Source organism: Bufo bufo, chromosome 8 (genome assembly GCF_905171765.1).
Source record: "Bufo bufo chromosome 8, aBufBuf1.1, whole genome shotgun sequence".
NCBI classification, from domain to species: Eukaryota; Metazoa; Chordata; class Amphibia; order Anura; family Bufonidae; genus Bufo; species Bufo bufo.
This window is the reverse complement of record NC_053396.1, coordinates 207,876,858-207,901,333: the sequence shown is the minus strand read 5'-3', so window position 1 is coordinate 207,901,333 and position 24,476 is coordinate 207,876,858. Positions and strand designations below refer to the sequence as shown.

Below are 24,476 nucleotides of genomic sequence, written 5' to 3'. Positions count from 1 at the left end.
AGACAGGATCCGTTTTTTTGGGGTTATTGTTCTGAAGGATCAGAGGAAGGGCAAAATAATCAACGTCAACACAAACTTACTGCTGACACCCTCTCCACTCTGTCGGGGGGCTCTACTTGGATAAGCATTTAATAGTACAGGTTCTGTAGACATCTATGTGGAATCAGCTGATGACGGTGTAAAGGGACTTTTACATGTGACATGGAGACACACCTTAGAGCTACTATGTGGATTTATAAAGAGCTTAAGCTGTGCCAGTCTTTGCCAGGTTTTATCAGAGAAGAATAAGGCTACAGGAGAGTGCGCCAGGATGAACAGAGATATTTTATCAGAAATGTTTCTACTTATCTTGTCTGTTCGCCTTGCTTGTACAGGTAACATTGCTTTATATTCTGTACCATACATGGAAGGTTAGTCTATTCCTGCTTCTCTGACCTTGTTTTAATTGTGAACTTAATACACTTAAGGTAGATTTAGAGGGGATGATTTTCCAGCCGATTGTCAGGAAGGAAGCTTTCCTTCCCGACAGTTGGCTGCTCATTCAGCAAAGGAGACCTCGGTATTTACATGCAGGTATCCCCTTCCCAGTATGAGGACGAGGGATGGCTATTACATTTATATGCAGCAATCTTCTTCACAGTATGCAGACGATGGATCGCTTTTTTTTTAAACACAGAGGGGGTTCAGAGGGCTTTACTACTGTGAAGGGGGCACAATAGGCATTTCTACTATGGAGGGGGCACACAGGGCATTACTACTTTTAAGGGAGCACAATGGGCATTACTACTATGGAGGGGGCACAATGGGTATTACTACTATGGAGGGGGTGCAATGGGCATTATTACTGTCAAGGGGGCGCAATGGGCATAACTACTGTGAGGGGGCACAACAATGAGGGCATAACTACTGTGAAGGGGGCACAATGAAGGGATAAGTACTTTAAGGGGGCAGAACATGGGCAGAACTACTGTGAAAGTTATACATAAATACTGTGATGGGGCATAGTGTGGGCATAACTACCAAGAGGAGGCACAATATAGGCATAACTACTGTGAGGGGACACACATCTGGACAAAACTACTGTGACCGTTGTACAATGAGGGCAATACTACTGTGAGGAAGTACAATTTTTTTATGTAACGGGGGGGGGGGGGGGGGGGGGGGGGGGGGGGCTGCCAGAGATCCGCCACGGGTGCCAAACACCTTAGGCACACCACTGGCCGCTGTGATCACATTTGTAATCCAAATGAGACCCCAAATACATGCTTTATGTCAGGGATGCCCAACCTGCGGCCCTCCAGCTGTTGAAAAACTACAACTCCCAGCATGCCTGGACAACCTACAGCTATAAGGGCATGCTGGGAGTTGTTGTTTTGCAACAGCTGGAAGGCCGTAGGTTGAGTATCCCTGATTTATGTTAAAAAAGCAATGGTTACTACACACATGAAAAGTGCATAGTGCAAAATACCAATATTAATATGGGGGTACCAATAACCTTTAATTCATATCATAAAAGGTATTTTAATCTTTAAGCCCAATAAAACGCAAAAACCTGCAATATAAAGCAACACAATTGCCCAATATAAAGTGCACAGTACAAGGGTAAACAGTAATACCATATACCGACCAATGTAGCTCCAGCCCCTACCAATGTAAATCCTATCCCCTGAGGAAGTGACAAGCGAAGCGCGCCAATTTATTTGTCAATCGCCAGGCCTGCGGGATGAATGATGTCATTCCACTCCTTCAATTCCTGGAGGGGATGCTAATAAATTTGACTGGCAAGGGGGCAGAAGACGTGGTGTCTATATCTAACGGTCAACTGAGCCATGTGGAGGCTGAACTGGCACAGGAGGAGGACATAAACTCCCAGGAATTCTATACTGAAGTAGGTGGTTTATATGCCCAAGCGACAGGAGTGGAGGAGCATGATGAGGGAGATGATGAAGACAACGCAAATGACCCCGACAGATTGTGGCAGTATGCAGTGCCGCTGTGCCTCAAGCCCGGCCTGGTGGCGTGCGACAATGGGCAAAATCTTGGGCCTAGCCGGTTTGATGCACATCCCTTGCCTGGCGCATGTGCTGAATTTGGTGGTGCAGAGAGCTTCCTGTAAAATTACACCGATATGTCAGAGCTGCTGCAGAAAGTGCGGGCCGTCTGTGCACGCTTTCAGCATTCTCACCCTGCTGTTGCTTGTCTTGCTGCGCTGCAGCGTAACGGGTGAGTCGATCTGCGGAACAGCACCACTTCACCACCGAGTGGGCCTCTCATGTGCGACGTGTGTGCCATGTTACGCAGTTTAGAGTACTCCACCAACATGGCCAGCACCGATGACGCCGTCCTTCTATCCCTCCTCTGTGTTTCCTTGAAAAAACGGTTCGGGCGATGATGGATGAGGATGTGGCAGAAGAGGAGGAGGAACACGTTATCAGGCTAGTCTTCCACAGGTGGTTCAGAGGGTGGGTTCCGCACCTGCAGCAGCCAGGTTCACAACTGTCCGGCCAGGTCACAGTTTTGGAGGATGAGGAGGATCTGCATTCACAGCAGTGTGGCACCCAAATCAGCTCACGGGCATCACTGGAGCATGGCTTGGGGGGATACAGATAATACACCTTCCACTGAGGACAGCTTGTCGTTGCCTCTGGGCAGCCTGGCACACATGAGCAACTTCATGATGCAATGACTGCCGAGTTGCCCTCATTCTTACCAGGGCTGATTACTGGGTGGCCACCCTGCTGGATCCCCACTACAAGCACAATGTGCCGTCCTTACTTCCATCATTGGAACATGATCGGGAGATGCGCGAGTACAAGTCCACCTGACAGCTGGGACTCAGTGGAAGCACGAGGCGGAGGAGGAAGTCACCAATGCAGATGGGTTACCGCCAGCACCTCAGAAGGGAGGGTTAGCATGGCTGAAATGTGGAAAAGCTTTGTCAGCATGCCACAACATCCAGGACCACCATCTGATACGGAACACTTTATCAGGAGGCATTGTTTCAGCAACATTATGGAACAGTACATATGCACACGTCTGCATGTACGGATTGATGGGTCTGCCCCATTTAACTTCTGGGTCTTCAAATTGGGCACATGGCCTGATCTTGCTCTTTACGCCATTGAGATGCTGGCCTGCCCTTTAACTTCAGCCATTTTGCTCAATATTAGTTATGTAAATATGTCTTTAGTTACCACCCTCTATTGATGGCTGCAGGCAGACAGAATTTCAAAGAGAAGCTAGGATCTGTATCATTATCAGTGCTTAGATCAATACAAAAATATTTTATAAAGTGAATCAAGATATAATATTGCAGCCCCAAAACCATTTACCAGTGTTAAAGGGCATTTGTCAACAGGATGAACTGTTGTATGTGCGCTTGGAAGGTAAAGGCATCTGTGTTGGTCCCATGTTCATTTGTGTCCACATTGCTGAGAAAAGATGTTTTAATATATGCAAATGAGCCTCTACGAGCAATGTGGGTGTTGCCATTACACCTAATGGCTCTGCTCTCTCTGCAACTGCCACACCCTCTCCAATTGACAGGGCCAGGTGTGATGACATTTTCACTACCTTGTCAATCAAAGTACAGAGCGTGCTACAGATGCAGAGAGAGATGAGCCTCTAGGAGTAACGGCGATGACCCCATTGTTCCTAGAGGCTCATTCCCTCGTAGATTGTAAGCCCTTGCGAGCAGGGCCCTCTCTCCTTCTGTACTAGTTTGTAACTGGTCTTGTTGATGCTTAGTGCAATTGTCTGTATTATGTATGTATAACCCTTTTTTATATGTACAGCGCCATGGAATTAACCCCTTCGCTACCAGCACCGTACATGTACGGCGCTCGAGCAAAGTGCAAACATGGCGCCCGCTCACGTGTGCAGTGGGTGTCATGGCCAGTGGGTTTCCGCTGTTTCAAGCAGCAGAGACCTGCAGCTGATGACCGCGACCGGCAATAATGCCGATCGCGGTCATGAAAGCCTTTTAGATGCCGTGATCAAGTGAGATGACGTCATCTAAAAGGTGAAAAAAAACGGAAGGTCAGCTTCTGTGCTTCTTGCCAGCATCCTCTGCGGCTACTGAGGATTGATTTCAATGCGCTGGGTCTCTCTGAACATAAGAAATTAGCAATTCTGTACAAATGATGAATGTAAAAAATCCATGATTGTTCAGAATTAAAAAAAAATATATTTTGTGGGCTCAGATACGAGCTTCACAATCATAAAAGTTAAAAACAAAAACAAAAAATATATAAAAATATTTAAAAATATTAAAGTTTAAATCACCCCAATCACAAATGTAAACATCATGGGCATCACCGTGACCAAAAACACATGTACTATTAAAATATAAAAATATTTTTCCAATACGGCGAATTTCGTAATGGAAAAAAGGGTCAAAATGGCCAATTTGCCATTTTTTCATTGCTTCTCGTACCCCAATTTTTTTTATAAAATGTGATAAAAAAAAAGTCACACACTCCAAAAAGGTATAGAAAAAATGAGCCCCCACACAGCTCAGTAGATACAAGTATAAAAAAGTTATGGGGGTCAGAATATGGTGATGTAAAGAAAATTTTTTTTTTTTTAAAGTTTACATTTATTTTTACACTATTTAGACATAAAAACCTAAACATTTGCGATATAGTTGTAATCGTACTGACTCTGATAATGAAGGGCACAGGTCAGTTTTGCCACAAACGGAACGCTTTGGGAACAAAACCTGTAAATTGTTTTTTTTTCCAATTCCACCCTATTTGGAAATTTTTTCTGACTTCCCATGACATTTTATGCCATATTAAATGGTGGCCTTAGAAAGTACAACTTGTCCTGCAAAAAATAAGCCATCATACAGCTATGTGAACGGAATAATAAAAAAGTTATGGCTCAAGGAAGACTGGGGAGAAAATGAAAAAAAAAGGGTTAATGGCATTTTAATGATAATAATAATTTTCATACATTAAAACATTTTCCTTAGCAATTTGGGCACATATGAACATGGGACCAACACAGATGCCTTCAGCTGCCAAGCGCACATGTAACAGGTCAGTCAGTTTCATAGGTACAAATCTGCTGACAGATGCCCTTTAGGCCTCTTGCACATGAACGTGTGCACCCCATGGCCGTGCTGCGGGCCGCAATGCACGAACGCCAACTGTGGGGCAGCTGCAGCGGATCGTGGACCCATTCACTTTAATGGGTCCGCGATCCGCCCGTTCCGCAAAAAGATAGGACATGTTCTATCTTTTTGCAGAACGGAAGTACGGGGCGAAACCCCACGGAAGCACTCTACAGTGCTTCCGTTCTGCACCATTCTGCATCTCCGGATTTGCGGACCCATTCAAGTAAATGGGTCTGCATCCGTGATGCGGAATGCCCACAGAACGGAGCCCGTGTATTGCGGATCCGCAAATGCCATCTGCAATACGGCCACGGAGCGCACACGTTTGTGTGAAAGAGGCCTTAAGAGGTTTCATGTTGCATTAGTTTGAACGGAGAGTCATCTACTCTTGCAAGCAATGCTCATTTCTTTCTGTAATTCCATAGTTTTCACTGAGGAGAGCCCAAGTAAGCCTTGCCCCTTTCCTGATTTAGGGCTCATGCACACGAAGGTGTGCCAGCTGGGCTCGTATTACGACCTGCAAACAATAGGGGCACTGGCCGTTTGTACACTGCATCACCGATGCGGACTCATTCATTTGAAGGTGCGGTGTGGAACGGAGGCACCCAACTCCATGAAAACACTACGGAGTGCTTCCATGATTTTCTGTCCGTGCCTCTGCACCTGAACATGTTCTATGGACTAGCCCCCACCTATCAGAGATTTATGACTTATTCTGCCATATAGGTTTCTGATGGTAAAGCCCGATGGATGTAGTCCACCTGTTACTTTATTTTTTTGAAAACCCCAATCCCTACCAAAATTCATATAAAATATAAGAACACTGAGGTGATATCAGTATGACTACAAGCCCTGAATTCTCATGTCTTCTATCAAACAGACGTCCACACTCATTATTTCTACACGACTATCACCAATGATTTGACTTCTGACATTCCTTATTTTATGATGACAAGGACACTAGATGGCATCACTCTTTTCTGATATGACAGTGACAATGAGGTGGTATGTTAGGGTCAGGTGTCACACTGGCATTATTCTGATACTGGACTATGATATCTGACCATGTCCTAAAATAAACACTGCAAGAAAATTTAGACTAGAACTATCAGAATCACAGGTGCATATCCATGAAGCAAACATTATTACAAAAAACAAAATGGCTGCACACCGTTATATATACAAACAATAGATCTAAGAAATGGGGGTCATTCTAGATAAAAGTGGTACAATACCAACTATAAATGAGTAATGGAAGCTCTTAGCGCACATACGTGTCGGGCCTATCTACCAGGCGTCAAGGTGGCTTCCGCAGATGGGTCCCTATCACTAAATATACTGCATCACTTTGGACTTACTTAAGCCTTCAATATTCAGGGCAGTGTAGGAACCAGCTACAAACGTACTCTGCTCAGAAGCCCCAGGTAGATGCGCCCATAAGTATTGCTAATTGCCAAAAAAAACAGGAGTGGATCCAAAAAACAGATGACACCTGAATGGAATATTTGCATGTCTTCTGTGTTTTGTACCCACTAATGCTTTTGGCTACCAAATCATAAGCCAATTCTGATGGGAGCATACAGGCCTTACAGCGGCTACACAGACAGGATCCGTTGTGCGTCTAATTTTCCCTTCCTTCTGACAGATCAGATGATGTCAACCAGGCCAAAAAGGCTAAATAGTGGCCCAGTCATGAAGTGGGGAGGATGGGAAGAGTATGAGAAGTTCCCAAAGTAGCCCAATGACATAGTGTGGAGGTGGCAGCAGCATCAGGAGACCACAGAGTGGCAAGGTGACATAATGTGGAGGTGGCAGCAGCATCAGGAGACCACAGAGTGGCACAATGACAGTGTGGAGGTGGCAGCAGCAGCATGAGGAGGCCACAGAGTGGCAAGGTGACATAGTGTGGAGGTGGCAGCAGCATCAGGAGACCACAGAGTGGCAAGGTGACATAGTGTGGAAGTGGCAGGAGCATCAGCAGACCACAGAGTGGCACAATGACAGTGTGGAGGTGGAAGCAGTAGCATGAGGAGGCCACAGAGTGGCAAGGTGACATAGTGTTGAGGTAGCAGCAGCATCAGGAGACCACAGAGTGGCAAGGTGACATAGTCTGCAGGTGGCAGCAGCACCAGGAGACCACAGAGTGACCCGGTGACAGAGTCGGGAGGTGGGTGACACTAACAGTACCCGCTGATGATGATGGGTGTAAGAAGGAGCACTTGGCATCAGATGTGTGGCAGCATCAGAATAATAGCTGAGGCGGGTAGCCAGAAGAAACCGTTCTCTTTTGTCAAGGTTTTGGTGAGGCCACATGGATGATCTAATCTGATGCATCAGGCATTGGTGGGTGGAAATCCTGGCTGATCCACACCTGATTCATCTTGACAAAGGTCAGTCTCTGCACATTTTGGGTGGACAGGCGGGTTCTCCTTGGGGTAACTATGGCCCCCGACGCACTAAACACCCACTCTGATGCCACACTACAGGCCGGGCAGGACAGCTTTTCCAGGGCAAACTCGGCCATTTGCGGCCACAAATCCAGTTTGGCTGGATTTGTGGCCGCAAATGGCCGAGTTTGCCCTGGTAGTAGTCCAGAAGATCTTCAATGACAGCTGGCATGGTGCACTCCAAGTATGCCACTACCTGCTGGTTCAGGTTCTGATTTATGTCTAGCTGCTGGTGAGTAGTTTCTTTACTATGTGGGTGAAGATAGCTGCTCATCAGTGACTCTAGACTCAGGCTGATGGAGCTGGTACTGCTCCTGGCAGCGCCCCCCCCCCAGCAGACATCGCATTGGAACGTGAGCGGAGAGGGCCCTGACCTGAATCGCACAGACCTGCGAGAGGATGGACGATGTCGCAGATAGGCAGCGGCCAACTGACTACATAGGATGTCTCTATAGTAGTTCAGTTTGTACTCCCTCTCAGCAGGTGTAAAGAAGGCTGCCATTTTGGACTGGTAGCGAGGGTCTAACATGGTGGAGAGTCAGTAGTCATCCCTCTGCCAAATGGTGACAAGTCGGCTGTCACTACGCAAGCAAGTGAGCATGCATTGGACCATTTGCGCAAGTGATTCGGAGGGACTCCCTGCCTCCATCTCCACTGCATACTGCCACGGTGTGTCTGGATCATCTGCCTCGTCTTCCTAATCTCCCTCTTGCTCCTGCTCCTCCCCCTCTCCTGTCACCTGTGTATAAAAGCCACCCATTTTGCTACACATTGCTTGTGCTCCAATGTCGTCATTGTCCTCCAGTTCAGCCCCCACATGGCTCATGGGGCCGTGAGATGTATGCGCCACGTCTCCAGTCCCCTGACCAGACAGATTTACCAGCATATTTTCCAGGATATGAATCAGTGGAATGACGTTGTTCATCCCGTAGTCCTGGCGACGGACAAATAAAGTGGCCTCCACAAAGAGCACGAGCAAACGTTAGGTGTCACGCATGAGCTGCCACTGGCTAACATCGAAGTTACACAGGGGAGTACCTCTGTCCGCCTGTAACATCAAGAAATCGTTTATGGCCTTTCTCTGTTCATACAGTCGGTCCAACATATGGAGGGTGGAATTCCAAATGATGGAAACATCACATATCAGCCTATGTTGGGGGATGCCATTCTGCCGTTGTAGCTTAAGGAGGGTGTGCTTGGCGGTGTACAAGTTTCTGAAGTGCATGCAAAGTTTCCTGGCCATTTTTAGGATGTCTTGCAGACGGGTGGAAGACTTCAGGAACCGCTTGAAAACCAGATTGAACACATGCACCATGCAGGGCGCATCGCTCTGCCCTCCTTGACGCAGCGCCGACACCATGTTCTTCCTTATGTTGGTCAACATGGTTCCGATTTTGAGTTGTCGCGGAGAAAGCCAGGATTAGATTTCTTGATGGACGCATAGCATTCCTCCCCGCTGTGACTCAGTTCGGCCAGGCAAACTAGGTGCAGAACAGCGTGACACCGCCGTGCCCTGCATATGTGGTATGCTGGTGGGGCACTGTGAATTGTCCCTGCAGTGGAGGCTGAGGACAAGGTGGAGGATGAGGAGGCAGAGACGGACATTGTCACAGGACCAGCGGCATGAGAACGTGGAGGCAGAAGCTGCGTCACCTGGCCAAGTTGCTGGTTTGGCTGGGCAGGAACCACATTTATCCAGTGGGCCAAAAAGGACATATATTGTCCTTGACCGTAGTCACAGCTCCACACGTCGGCGCTTCCGTGCACTTTGGCAGACACCAACAGGCTCAAGGACTAGCCCACCTTCTGTTCTACATATGTGTACAGGGCTGGTACTGCCTTTTTGGCAAAGAAATGATGGCACATACTGTGCTGACGAAATGACTGACTAGGAGGAGCAGCAGCATCAGGACCAGCAGATGATGGGATGGACAGACAGCTTCCTTCGGCTGAGGTGGTGGAGCCTTGACTGCCTGAAACAGGGTGTGTGCCACTGGGTGATGCAGCGGTTGATGCAGCAGGCTGGACCACCACATCAGAGTCACGGTTCTCCCAGGCCACTTTATGGTGATGCTGCATATGTTGACTCGGGGCCGTAGTGCCAACATTGGCACCCTGGTCACGCTTCACCCTCTGCCCACAGATTCTGCATATGGCCACGTTCACCTCCTCCGGTGGCTTAACAAAAAACTGCTACACCACTGAGTAGGTGATTTTACCCCTAACACTACGCAGTGACTGACTGTTACGGCCGCTGCTTCCTTGAACCCCTGCACTGCTACATCCTGGGAAGGTAGGCTCCCGTGAAACGGGTGGTCTACCCCGGGCGCATTTGGCTACCGACCTCCCACTGCTGCCTCCCTGCTGAATCCCGCCCATGCAAGCGACTTCCTGGCTCACGGGCAAGCTGCCACCCTCTTCTCCCGATGATGATGAAGCACTTTCGTCACCCGGCTCCCAAGTGCGATCAGCTACATCATCATCATCGAGTACTGTCTGCACGTCGCTGATTTCCTCCTTTACCGTCTCTGGGTCAGGAGCCTGACCGCTCGCAACACCAGCTCTCACGCCACTCTCCTCATCACTACTTGCCCGCCTAGTGGAGGAAGCGGCGGATATCGCCTCCAGATCTTGGCTGGGCAGTAGCTGCTGACTGTCCTCTAGTAGTTCTTCCTCGCTGAAAAGTGGAGGGCGGTGAGGGAACTGAAAATGACAGAGGAAGGTTCAGGACAGGTGGGGGCACAGGGCCTGCTCCCGGGCCATGCCAATTAAGCGTCGTGTCAGAGGAACCCACCAGCTGTTGGCTGGGGGTGTCTGATGTCACTTCAGATGAAGTGGATGACGGAGTGATGTATTGGTTGCTGTGGCAGGCTGGACCATGACATTGGAGCCACGGTTTTCCCAGGCCACTTTATCGTATATGTTGACGCAGGGCCATGGTGCCAACATTGGCATCCTGGCCATGCTTCAGCTTCTGCCCACAGATTCGACAAATGGCCATGTTTACCTTCCTCGGCGGCTTAACAAAAAACTGCCACACCGTCAAGTAGGTGATTTTACTCCCAACACTCCACACTGACTGACTGCTACCGCCATTGCCTGTGAAGCGTGTGGTCTACCAGGGCACGTTTGGCTCCCGACCTCCCACTGCTGCCACCCTGCTGATTCCCAGCCACGCTACCAACTTGCTGGCTCTGCCGCTGCCTCACCCGCAAGCTGCCACCCTCTTCTCCTGATGATGATGATGAAGCCCCTTCGTCACCCGGCTCCCAATTGCGATCAGCTACATCATCATAGAGTACTGTCTGCACGTCACTGATGCCCTCCTCAACTGTCTCTGAGCCAGGAGCCTGACCGCTCGCAACACCAGCTCCCACACCACTCTCCTCATTACTATTTGCCCGCCTAACGGAAAAAGCAACGCATGTTTCCTCTGGATCTTGCCTGGGCAGTAGCTGCTGACTGTCCTCTAGTAGCTCGTCTTCGCTGTATAGTGGAGCATATAGTACTTGTCTGGCTGAGGGAACAGAAAAGGACAGAGGCAGGTTGAGGACAGGTGAGGGCACAGGGTCTGTTCCCGGGCCATGCCAACTAAAGGTACTTTCACACTAGCGTCAGGGGACTCCGACAGGCTGTTCCAGCGGGTGAAAAGCATGTCGGATCTGTCCTGCCGCTAGTTCACGCGTGCCCCCGGACTGCCGCTCCATTCCCATTTACTATAATGGGGGCGGGGGTGGAGTTCCGATGACAGCGCACGCCGAGAGGCAGCCGGACTAAAAGACCTTACACACCTGAGTGTGGGCTGAAAGCTGGCAGCAGAGGGAAAGCATATATAGAATATGCCAGCTTCCTTAATACAAAAGAATTGCTGGTTAATACGCATATGCTAGTCTTGAGTTACACCATATCATATTCTACAGGCGCATGTTACAGGGATGTTACTGATATTGAGAACATATTAATTAGCTCCCATCACTCCTGACCAATGTTGTGTTCAGGATTGCAACGCTGCCTTGTTCAATGGAATTCCTGCAGTAATGTAGGTCATTACCTGTCTAGAGCTAGCCACATATATTAGCTAAATGTTACCCAAACCTGCTGACTGGTTGGCCAACCATCTATTGTGCATGGGGCATCCTGACTCTGCCTGATAGCAGAAGTCAGGTGGTATAAGGATCGATCTGTTGGATTTCAACTGCCAAACATTTGGCTCTTTGAGAGCTAAACCCTGATAATGGATGGATTGGATACAGTGGCCCTGAAAAAAATCTATAGGTGGCCACATATTTTAGGTGGGTCTAAACTGGCAGCTAATACAAGTAGATGTGGTCAGTAAACCCTCAGCCCTAGCCACATTTGTGGTAGATGGGGTTAAGGCAATGGAAATTTCCTTTAACAGAATAAGACAGGACCTTACTGGTTGTCCTCCTTTGAGGGCCCATTCATCCAAACTACCCACATCACCAGACCTGCTGAGGGATATGGACAACAATCTAATATATATGGGGAGCTCCTGTCTCTCCCCTGACAGAGACAGAATAGGATTGGGTGAACTGAATACATTTTGTTTTTCCAGCAGATAAGCCACCCAGAGGTGTCTGGCAGCACCTTTCACACACATAGATGCCCGGCTGAACTGAACATATGGGGAAATTGGGAAAGAAAACTGTCCTCATGACATTGGGGCACTGGGATTAGTCCCAGTTGATGGCCGGTCTGCCCCTGCCCATAGGTAGAGTCTGACAGCAACTTTCTCCCCATTCAGAAGATATGAATGCTTGGCCTCACTAAGCACAAATATGTATGGTTGGTTCAGGAGAGATAGTGCAGTGAACCAAAGGGGAGGCAAGGATAGGAGGAGTGGTAATGGCAATGATGGTGGTAGTAATACTCACAGTACACAGTAGCTAGCTCCACCCTGGTGCTCCCCAGGGCCATACAGTGACTGAAGGGTGCACCGTTTCTTCCCTTTTGGCACACCCTTGTGCTGAGGTTCCTGTATGATGGTAGTTAGGATGCCTTTGAGTGCAAGGCAGGAGATCGGATGCAGGGTCTGGAGATGGATGGTAGAGTCAATAACCAGGCCCGTTGGTTGCAATAAATGCAGTCTTTCTTTACTAGGTTGATGACAGGAATAGTAGTACATATAACATCAAAGGCACAGTTCCAAAGTATCTCACAAAGGTTACTTTACCCAGAAGCTGTGTATGGGCAGCAACAATGTTGGTAGTTGTAGTTCCCAGGCTAACGGGTGCAGATTTTAGATATGGATGGCCGGTCTGTCTCAAAGGGTAGTAGGTGCCAAAAGCAATAATCTTTTCCAAAGTAGCAAAGTTTTTAATGCCATAAATAAGCGAATACATTTCTGTCAAAATCCTGAACAGACTGGATGGTTCTGGACCCTCTAAGCTGGCTTACCTCCTTCTGTCAGGGGTACTCTGGTAGTGGGGTAGCTATAATTGGTAGAAACATAGGTTCTCTGGACCTGAGCATGGTCAGCAGGAACTTGTACACACACGTTCTTCCTTCAGCTATGCTGAGACTAGATTCATCAACTAACTAACCAACTGGTGAATAAATCCATCACCCTAGTAACCTAACTAGTCTGGCAATGTTAACCCTATATTTGCCCATACATTGCTATTTAGGATACACAGGTACAGTGCAAAGAAAGATAAGTGCTCCAACAATAAATCACAACTTTTAACTTGGCAAAATTAAGTTAATCCTTTTGTCAATAATTAACCCCTTGCAGTAGTCTTCTGGGGTACTGCACAAGTTATCATCATGTGTATGGTCAGCCTAAGAAAGAATACCATGCAAATAATGTGCATAGATGGGGTTGTGAACAACATCCTTCAACCCCTCACTGCCAGTTAATCCAATTTGTGACCAATCTGAAGAGAATACTTGGACATAATGAATGTCAGAAGGGCTCACGTTTCTAATATGTAAATTGATCGGAGTGTGGATCTAATGTTTGTATAACTACAACCTCTGCATATGCTCTCTCTTACCCAGGCGACCACTCTCATATCTTCTACACAACTCTAACCTACAATGTACCATTCGGTCTTCTTTCATACTACTCAACGAGGACGATTGATGACATCACGCTATTCCGGTTTGACATCAACGAGGGAGTGGTAGAACGTAAAGTTCCATGGTTTAAGGGTGCTAATAGAACTCTACTGAGTGTCAGTGTTAATGAACACGATTTTTATCGGGTAATGAATTTCACGTTACATGACATCATGGACTTTCTAAGTTACCCCGAGGGTAAGTAACACAATTCATATTTGGAAGTGAAGAGATCTTGCAAAATATAGTCAAACAGATATACTTCTGCAGATAGCTTACAGGGATGTTGGAGTTAAATAAAATACTGGCATATCCAGTCAGCTGAAAAGCTCCAAAAGTCTTAGAAATCTTAAACCGGGGTCCTAGGCTGCTGGAAGCTCCTGCACAATGAACAGGGCTCCTCAATTCATGAAGCACCAATAAATTCCTATTGTTTAACCCCCTACTAGTCACATTCAATTAATGTCTGAAAATGTGTACAGTATACAACTCAAGGGACTTTAGTGTATTCTTCACCCCTTAGAGATATAACTAATTTTAGCCTTTTAAGCAGGCATATTGCCTGGTAGGATGGGTCCTGCTGATTGAAGAATCAGTTGCTGTATTCCTAAGAAAAAAATACTTTTATCTTTTATGCAATTGAGGAGTTCGGCGCACCGAGGGGGAAGCCCTCATTTGCATAAGAAATAACAGTTTGTTTTATTTCCTGGGAACATGGCAACTGGTTTTCACAAGACAGGTATCATATTAATTAGCAGTATCGACCCTACCAAGCAGCATGTATCATTTAATAGGGTTGATGCTTCTGGCAGATGCTTTTTAAAAACCAGTAACATTTTTCCCCATTGTGTTCCAGCAGTCATAACTTATCTTTTTCTAGTTTAGCTGTATGATACTTACATTTTGTGGGGGTTAAAAAAAACATTATTTTCAACATTTTTGGGGATTTATTTGTACAGCATTCACTGTGTGGTATTCATTGTCGGACCCACCTGTAAAATTTATTTTGGGGTCCCACCGAACGGATACATTCAAATATAATAAATAATTGAACACATTTTTTATATGAACATAGGCTGGTTGAGGTGCTGTACATTGAATATATGTATGTAGTGTACTAAATCTAATGTGTTATGTGCCACTTGTGCAGGGGGTGGGAGACTAGGGGCCCACCGGGGGATTCCCCTGTACCCCTGTGGGCCAGTCCGAGCCTGGTGGTATAACTAACCTGATAACGTTATTCTGCGGATCAGTACGATTGTGATCATACCATATAAGTATACAATTTTTATTATGCTATATTACTTGCACAGTAAAAACATTTTTTTTTATTACATTTTTGTTTAGTGTTTACTATGACCTTTTAAGTAGGTTTTCCAGGACTTAGATATTGATGACCTATTCTCAGAATAGGTCATCAATATGAGACCGGCACCTCCATGACCAGTTGTTCGTGGCAGCCAAAGACACCAGAAACCATACAGAGGATGGCACTGGATGCAGACGGCTGGGGAACTGCAGCATTCAAGTAAATGGGAGCTGCAGTTTGCCACTGCCAGAAATAGTTATGGGGAATACAAGTATTTACTGCAATAGAGATGTCTCGAGAGGTGATGGTTTTCTGTAAGGGACATTCCATTATTTACCACTCATGCAGAGTTTATGTTCTTCCGTTTCAAGGAGACCACATTCTTCAGAATTTAGACGGATGCGCCCTCTTTGGTAATGGCACAGTTAATATCATAAAAAAATATCATTTTAATGGAAAACCACTTGCGTTTTTCAACTGGGAGACTGGAAAATGGAAGGCAGAACTGCCGGAGTATGAAGATTTTGTTGATGATTGGAATGGAAATATAACTATGTCTGAACAAGAAAAGAATATTTCATTGAGTGAATGTATTCCGCACATACAAGAACTGCTTCAACTGGGCAAATGCACGCTCGATAGGAAAGGTTAGTACTGTATGAGATGAGCTATGTAACTTTAAACTTTTAGTAATAATAATATTTTGTATCTTGCGTGATCATGGTGCCAAGAAATATTACAGAAAGGGTAAAGGGGATAACCCCATTTTTCAATGAAGCTCTGTGAATGTTATGTAGGTCCAGCTTCTCAAAGCCCCAGCAAACACTTGATATCCCCAGGGAATGTTATGGCTGGCCACTCACTACATGTAATTTTTAAGTGCCATACGTGTTGAATGCTGTCCCACCATCATACAGATTGGTGGACACAGAGGAGATGAGTGATGTACGGACAGCCCAACACATTAGATAGCTGTTGACCTAATGCTCAATTGGCCAACACATATCTCTCCCGACCGCCTTCCTTCCCTATACACATCCCCGCTCATCTCGACTCGTGAGATGGAAAAAAACTGCTTCCTCTAGCAGCGGCTTATCTCTTTTTATGACCGGGCCTAAAAAAAGGCCTGAATGTCCAGGCAACTTTTTGTGATTTTGTGCACGTGTTGGTTTAGTGACCCTAACTTTTTTTATTTGTTTGACAACCAAAATAATTTTAGCAATTTTTTACTTGACACTTAGGACTTTTTTTTTAGAATGTTTTTGTTTAGAGATCTTTTCTTTTTTTAGGTTTAATTTGGAGGAAAACCGCTAGTTCTTATTTAAAAAGTAATTCTTTTTAATTATAGCTTTTTATTTCTTAAATCTTAAAACTAACACAAATTTAATTATTGCAATGGGTTCCCTATTTTCTGACGATCGTTTTGATATATAACATGTATAGGTTTGATTGAACGGGTCGACTATGGTGACCCTGCAGCTCTTCTCCTGCCCCGAGACACCCAGTGTCACGATACTAGTCGAATACTGCTGGAATCCAATGACAGGGACAAGGCCTGAACACAGGAAGCACCGAAGTCTTGAACAGGAGGTAGCAGGACAGAAGGATGAAGCAGTGCCAGGCAGGCGGATCCGTTAGCTGTAGCAACGATGCAGGATTGAAGGATGAAGCAGAGTCGAGTTCAGACGAGCAATGGGTCAGGGCAGGCGGCACAGGAACGTAGTCAGGCAATCCGGGTCGGCAACAGGAGGTAGCAGGGTAAACCGCAAGGAGGAGGAACAAACCGGAGAGCAAGTTCCAAGCGAGAGGACTGCACAAGAAGGAGCTCAAACCCAATACTCAAGCAATTAGTAACAGGCTTGAGAGGTTTAAATGTGAAACAGGAAAAGATGGCACCCAGCTGAGACACAATCCACCATCTTAACTGAGGGAAAACTTGAGGGCAAGACAATCTGAACTAAACAGACATAGCAGGATGATTCCTGACACCTAGTGATCACTTGACCGCCAGAACTAACAGAGGAAATGGCTCGGCCGCTTCCTGCTCTCCCCTCTGCGCTCCTGCATTGATCTTCTGCTGGCACAGGAGAAGGCAGAAGTGGTAATAGGGTCCCCACTGTGTCTGCCGCCTGGGACATGACCTGCCCCTGCTAGTGCTGCCTGCACGTGTATATATGTGCTATCTGCACAGGGCATGTGCATATAGGACGTATATACACAGTGGGCAGTCAGGAAGGGGTTAACAATGATGACAAAATGAGGCCAACTGTTTCTCACTTTGTTTCTTTCTTTTACAAAAAATACAACTTGTTTAAAATGTTTTCTTATCCTTAGGATAGGTCATCAATATCTAATGAGTGAGGGGTCTGACTCCAGGCACCTCTGCCTCCCAGCTAGTCTTAGCCATTGGTCACATGGTCTAGGTGCAGCTCAGTCCCTCGAATAGGGCTGAGCTACAATACCAAGCACAACTGCTATACAACGTGCTGGGCACTCTTCAAATAGCTGATTGGTGAGGGTGCTGGGAGTCAGACCTCTGCTGTCGATCTGAGAATAGGCCATCAATTCTAAACACCTGGAAAACCCCTTTAATTGGTAAAACCCCATAGCTAATTGGTTCACCCATAACATTGTACAATTCAAATTGTTCGCATATTGCTGTTTGGCGTAAAGCTAACAGTTTAAGTGCCCGATGTATCCACAGGCAACCGTGCCTCTGGCGTATGCTAAAAGAGTATGTTTTTTGCATACACTGGGCCAGTATACTTTTTTCTACTATGTAGGAAACTGTAGTATGCTATGTTTTCGTATACAGAGGGACAGCCCTAAAAATTGTATACTGCTATACTGAATTTTTATAGCAGTGTCATACATTAGAGGTGCCCCCAATGTGTGCCTGAAACGTTTACTGTATTTTAACTTCATTAAAACCTAAAAATCCAGCTGTGATTCCTCTACGTCAAACACAACATTAAAGGCTATGCACGCTTTTGGGGGCATTTTTTTTATTATTGAATTGTGAGGTACAAATCATTTTCAATTTTCAATTGTTTTTTATTAAATATGTGGAGTCCTTTTCTCTCTACAGAGCTGCTCTGTCATTAGATGACCGGCACAAAGTAAAAGTAGGATGCACACAGCTAGAAAAACATTTAACAGAACGGCTCAATATTTTTAAGAAAAACCAACTGAACAAATGATTTTTAGCCCAAAATAAGTAAAATGCAATCATAAAAAAAAATTGCCCGCAAAGGTGTCCATAGCCTTTAGGCTTATGTGAAATAGCTGTTATTTTACTAATTACTATTTAACAGGTGCATGAGTTCAACTAAATCTGATGTGCTGTGCAGTTTATCAGTGAAATTTCTATGTTGATAAATATCTTTCACTGATGTAAATGACAAGCCACGGCCCATTACACCAATTATGAAAAACAAACTCTAAGGTGGTCGTTTACAAACAGACATACACCATTTTTGGCATATATCTGTCGCAGATTGTGGCACAAAGGTTATTTGCTACACAATCTTAGACCTTTTTTGCCGCTGACGCCAGGTCTAAAAGGGGGCATGGCATGGAAATATCAGGCCGGCCCCTCTACATAACTTAGGCGGATCAACCGCCAGCGCAGGAGGGACAAAGACTGGTGTCTAAATCACTGGTCTTCATAAATGTCCCCTTAAGTGTCTCAGGTTATATAAGCAGCCTCAAAAGATGTAGCCAATGTTTGATGAGCCTATGACACTACTTTTATGCTGGTGTCACACATAGGTTTTTGGCAAAGTTTTGGCAGATTCCAGCAGGAGGGGGAAACATGAGGTTGCACTCATTAGTGGTAGAATTTTCGGACAAAAAATCTACAACGGAAAGACATCCCCCATGTTATCCTATGGAACCGAAAAGTGTCAATCCACAGCGTAAGGCCACTTTCAAACGAGCGAGTTGCACACTCCGGACTCTCTGCGTGAGTATAAGACAGCTCCCATCCTGAACTTCCAGCACTGCCGGGGTCACATAGTATTATATTGATTTATGATGCTATGTAACCCTTACAGTTCTGGAATGTATTAGATAACAGTGACAGCATTATGTCAGTGTTATACAATACATTCCAGACCTCTAAGGGTTACATAGCATCATAAATCAATATAATGCTATGTGACCCCGTCAGTGCTGGAAGTTCAGGTCGGGTGCTGCGCTGTGAGTCCACAGCGTGACACTCGCTCTTCTGAAAGCGGCCTAAATAATGATTTGTTGCGGATTTTCTGATGCTGAATGTATCCATTCATTTCAATGAGGGATGCAATCTGCACAGAAATCGACAAAATGATTTAACAAGAAATCCCCATATTCTGCATGAGAAAAATCTGCCCTAAAATCCACCCTAAGACCCACAACTTTGTAAAAATCTGATTTTCTGGCTGAAAGTTCTACCACCTGTGAGTGAACTCTAAGGCCCCTTTCACACGGGGCGAGTATTCAGCGCGGGTGCAATGCGTGAGGTGAACGCATTGCACCGGCACTGAATCATTTCTATGGGGCTGTGCACATGAGCGGTGATTTTCACACATCACTTCTGCATTGCATGAAAATCGCAGCATGTTCTATATTCTGCGTTTTTCACGCAACGCAGGCCCCATAGAAATGAATGGGGCTGCGTGAAAATCGCATAGCATCCGCAAGCAAGTGCGGATGCGATGCGATTTTCACGGATGGTTGCTAAGTAGACGAGGGATGAGCAACCCGGGACCCAATTTACTTTATTATTTTCCATTATAACATGGTTATAAACATAAAATCTACAGAACACCAAACCCAAACCTGAACTTCAGTGAAGAAGTCTGGGTTCGGGTCTGGGTACCACATTCAGTTTTTTCTCACGCGCATGAAAAACGCATTGCATTCGCACAGAAAAAACTGAACAACGGAACACAATCACAGTCAAAACGGACTGAAATTGCGTGCCTACTTGCGCGGGTTTCCCTCAATGCACCTGAACGCATCTGGCCCTCACCCGCGACGCCGTGTGAAAGAGGCCTAAGTCCTTCCTTTATATTTTTAATACGCTTCTAACTGTATCAAAAACCATACCGAAAAATGCCACAAAAACCTATGTGTGACACCAGGTTTAGGACAATTTCACACAAATGTATTATGGGAGAATTTTGCACCTGAGTGTCGAAGCCTGTTCATGGTCTACTGCCCCAAAATATCAATATCATAGATCCCTGTGATTATTTGTGTTCAGGTCAGTAGACCTGCGGTTGGACTAGGCCACTTGGCTCCTGTAAAACTGACCTTAGGGTGCGTTTACATGGGCAGGTACTGAACCTTGTGGCTAGAAAGCACTGTGTCACTTTAGCAGATCTGCCTCACATGTTACATGTCCATGTATATTCCTGTTATTATTTGTAAAAATATTGAAGGAGGACTTTATCACAAAGCTAATTTTTGAAGTCAGTTTTTCTTTTGCTTGCATTGGAATAATATGCGCCAAATGTATCGTGATGTTGCGTGATGTTTGATAAAGTTGGCTTATCTTTAAGCAGGACACTTACTCCAGCAACCAGTGAGTCTTGGTCTGGTGGATTAAAGTCTTCCAGGAGCCACTGCACTGTGAAAATATTTAACCATCCAAATCTTCCCCTGGCAAAATTAGCTGTATGTTGGGGTCCTTTCAGACAAACCCACGACGATCAGCTGATCCCCCGAGGCTCTCTTGTTAAAGGTGACATGACAAAAACATCAAACTCTTAATCACAAACTCTTGTTTTATCTCCTGCAGAGGCTCCAGTTGTGAAAGTGACTCAGGTCCCTAAAGAGAATGCTGGAGTTAAGCTCTACTGTCGAGCATATGGACATTACCCCAAGGACATCTTCATAATGTGGTACAAGAACGGACACCAGATAAGTGAGATGATGATGGAAAAGCTGACCCTGCCACTTCCTGACTTGACATATCTGACCTCATTATCTTTCAATGTTTCGGCTGTGGCTGCTGAGGTTTATACCTGCAAGGTCAACCACAGTAGTATGCTGCTGAATTTCACACAAGATCTAAGTAAGTGGAATAAAATTTTGTAGAACTTTACAACACAGTACTTTTAGAGAATTAGTGCTCATCCTCATGCAGACAGATTTCCCCTGGCAATTCATTTTTTGGGGTCTATGTATCTTCCCTTCTATCTATATTTATGCATATTGAGCAAATTGAAGTTATACAAACTGAATTCGATCCGAATTTCAGGAAAAATTTGATTTGCCACGAATCCAAATTTCCTCACGCTTCATGGTAACGAATATTTTTTTTTTTTCCTAAAATGGCAGCTACACGTGCTACAAAGTGCAAGTAAATGCCTGTGAATGCGGTTTGACCCATGATGCCGTGCAGCCAGCTAATCAGCAGATAGCCATCCCCTATAGAAGCCTCATCCCGTCCGGTCTCCATTTTACTGTGAGCTGAGCACAGGGAGAGACGTGACAAGTGCTAGGGACAGTGATTAACAAAGCTTTTAATTGTACAGTATTGGATAGCGACAGCATAGGGAGATCGTAGGGAGAGTTTTCAGACACTGTAGGGAAAGCATAGTTAGACTGCCGGGACAGTGCAGGCTCCGTGTAATCGCCTTGTGCGTCTTGTTCATCTGCTGAACCATTTATACTTAATTTGTTCTGTTATACATAGACTTATAGTGCATCAGGCGGTCTAATTTATGGGAGTGTTTACCTAGTTCATCTGCTACTTACCCCACTCCACGGCATCCACGTCACTTCTGATCTCCGCACAGCCACTGCTGCATCTCCCTGTTGTGTGGATCAAAACATCCGGTGACAGGGGGAGCAGCCAATAGCAGGCTGCGACGAAGACGAGCGTCCCTAGCATCGTGGGTGACACAACCTTTCCTGCCTGACCAGTAGCGTGGCATCAGATCGAGTGTTTAGTGCAGCGGGGCCATAGTTACCCTAATGAGAACTTGCCTTTGAACACAAAAAGTTGAGAGACTAACCATTATAAAGATGAATCAGACATAACCAGGATTTCTAGACACCCGTACCTGATACAACAGACTAGATCATTCTGGCAGTAATTTTCTGACTGTAGTGTGCCGCCACACTGGAACATTGTGAAAAATGGCCCATTACATCTGCCCACCTGCTGCTGCTGCCACTATTCTGATGCTGTCACCCACCTGATGCCACACACCATCTGCCCCTACTGTGATCTGCCACCATCTTGTGCTGTTACTGCCACTGCTATTGCCCTCCCCCTCCCCACTCTCTTCTCGGGCCACTATTGTGACTCTTCATGCGGTTGCACACTCATCTATAAATTACAGAACATGACCTATTCTTCTCCGCATTACGGACTAGAATAGTCATTTCTATTGATGGAAATAAGAAAAATGTGAAATTCACACAGAAACTATCTGTATTTTGTGACTCCTTTGTCTAACTGAAATACAGACATTGTCGTGTGCATGAAGCCTAAGATGCTAAAAGTTTTACTCTCCATCGCATGATTTTAAGTGAATACATTGAAGCATTCATGATAGATGTAATTATTTTTTAATACAGTCATAACATTTTCTGTGTTCTGTTTTTTTTTTCTGCAGGAATTTCAGGTGATTTTGAAAGTCTAAGCAGCACTTCTTCGAATCCATCTACTGGGGCGGTGATTGCTATCTGCCTGGCCATCATCCTGGCCATCACTATCATTGTGTTTAGCTCAGTATCATTTGCAAAAAGGGGACGACAATGATATCTGTCGTTTCAAGTAAATGTATCGAGTAAGGGATCCTATTATGGAGCTGTAACCGATATAACAATTTGCCATTCCACTGGTCAATTAGAAGTTATATTCATTTGCCCTCCGGCACTTTATATATTGTTGGAAGCATATCCTCTGGGCGATGTGCCGCTGACCAGTGAGTTTTTGTATGCACATATGAAAATTTGATTGGGCAACAAATGAGCCCTTGCTTATTTCTTAGCTGATCAGTGGGATGTTCAGATGGAGCAATTATCTGCCCATGTAAAGGACAAGCGTCTAGTCAGTTGCCAGTGTGCACTTTTCCTTCTATCAATGAAAGAAAATGTTTTCTACACAGCAGTTTTTAGGTCAAGATGAGCAAATTTCTTGAAATTAACTTAAGTCCGATCCACACAAATCGGTTGTCAGATTCCACTCGGATAAGAATTAATTTAACCTGAATAGAAAGTGCCCCAATTTTCCTGAAAAGTCGAATATGATGCTTTTGGGTCTCTTTCAAGGTCTTTAACACCATGACAACATGTCAGAGTGACAGCAACATATAGGGCTATGAGTAAATGCATGGTAGTGGGTGTGAGAACAAACAGCCTGCACTCTCAGATTTTCTTTAATAAAAAAAAAGGTCCAAAAATGATCCCTTTTTGGTGGCAGGTGCCTTCTTCTCTGTCTTCTTTCTCTGTCTTCTGGCCTGTAAAATAGTGGCTACCATTTTGAGTCTTGAATTCGCAGGAATTCCAAGCACCATGACCCTTTACCACTGTAGGGGCAGGAACACAGAGAGAGTTTAAATTGCCTCTCCCACCCTCTTCCATCAGTGTTTCTTGTCCCTACCGTGGTCAGGCCAGAGAGAGTACTCTCTGGACTTCCAGGGGGGTGAAAAAACTGTGGTTTATTATTTTCTTGTTATCCCTAAGGGCAGCACGGTGACTCAGTGGTTAACACTGGTGCCTTGCAACTCTGGGGTCCTAGGTTCAAATCCAACCAACGACAACATCCTCAGATTGTGAGCTCCATTGGGGACAGTTGGATGTTAATGTCTGTAAAGCGCTGTGGAATATAGTAGTGCTAAATAAGTGCATAAAATAAATCCATCGGGGGCTGGGGCCTTCCTTGCACTCTACCCTATTATGGGTAGTCCAGGGCCTCTTTTGTCCTCCTGCAGTACCTCCAATGTTGGGCAGAGGAAAAAGACAGCGTTTTTTCCAGTGGATCTGGAACCTGTGATCTGGCAGGGAAAAAAAAGTCCTGGGCACCAGCAGCTTTCTTTCCTGAGCATGGGGATACAAGCCAGTAAACAATAGATGATGTAGCGGTAGACGTCATCACAGTCATGCGTCACTGCGTGTCCGGCGTCACCACGGGGGAGGCCGTATCAGGATATGATGTCAGATGCCGCTTTTGATTCATATGGAGCACAGGGACCAGAGACGATGACTGATCGGCAGTAGGCACCTTGAGTTCTGAAGTGTCTGGCACAGGATCAGAGACTCCTTCAGCTTGCATGGACAGTCTAGAGTCGACCCTCCTGCTGTTACTTTCTCCATGAGTTCCCCAGTGGGAATAAAAAAAATCTGTAATGTTATATTATGTTTGGGACCTGATATATGGTTGCTTTCTCTCTTACTAGGGGGTTAAAGAGACCAAGGCGAAATCTAAATCTCTGAAGCAGGGCCGTCTTTACCGCAGGGGAAAAGGGGCAGCTGCCCCGGGCCCAGTTGCTCCTGGGGGGCCCAAGCAGCATTTTACTTG

General features: G+C 45.6%; 1 protein-coding gene across 1 annotated transcript; it reads left to right on the top strand.

Moving 5' to 3' along the window:
* The first annotated feature begins 335 nt into the window (after positions 1-335).
* LOC120977452 (major histocompatibility complex class I-related gene protein-like) lies at positions 336-22,800 on the top strand. Its single transcript, XM_040405417.1, has 5 exons — positions 336-374; positions 13,588-13,845; positions 15,328-15,603; positions 20,742-21,017; positions 22,570-22,800. The coding sequence occupies exons 2-5, from the start codon at positions 13,797-13,799 to the stop codon at positions 22,713-22,715; spliced, it is 747 nt and encodes a 248-aa protein (XP_040261351.1). The 5' UTR covers positions 336-374; positions 13,588-13,796; the 3' UTR covers positions 22,716-22,800.
* Positions 22,801-24,476: the final 1,676 nt, after the last annotated feature.

Bases quoted from the DNA above. Each gene is read 5' to 3' on its own strand.
- LOC120977452 (XM_040405417.1), top strand. From the start codon at position 13,797: ATGAATTTCACGTTACATGACATCATGGACTTTCTAAGTTACCCCGAG. The intron at 15,604-20,741 runs GTTAGTACTGTA...TATCTCCTGCAG, and splicing joins ATGCACGCTCGATAGGAAAG to AGGCTCCAGTTGTGAAAGTG. The intron at 21,018-22,569 runs GTAAGTGGAATA...TTTTTTCTGCAG, and splicing joins GAATTTCACACAAGATCTAA to GAATTTCAGGTGATTTTGAA.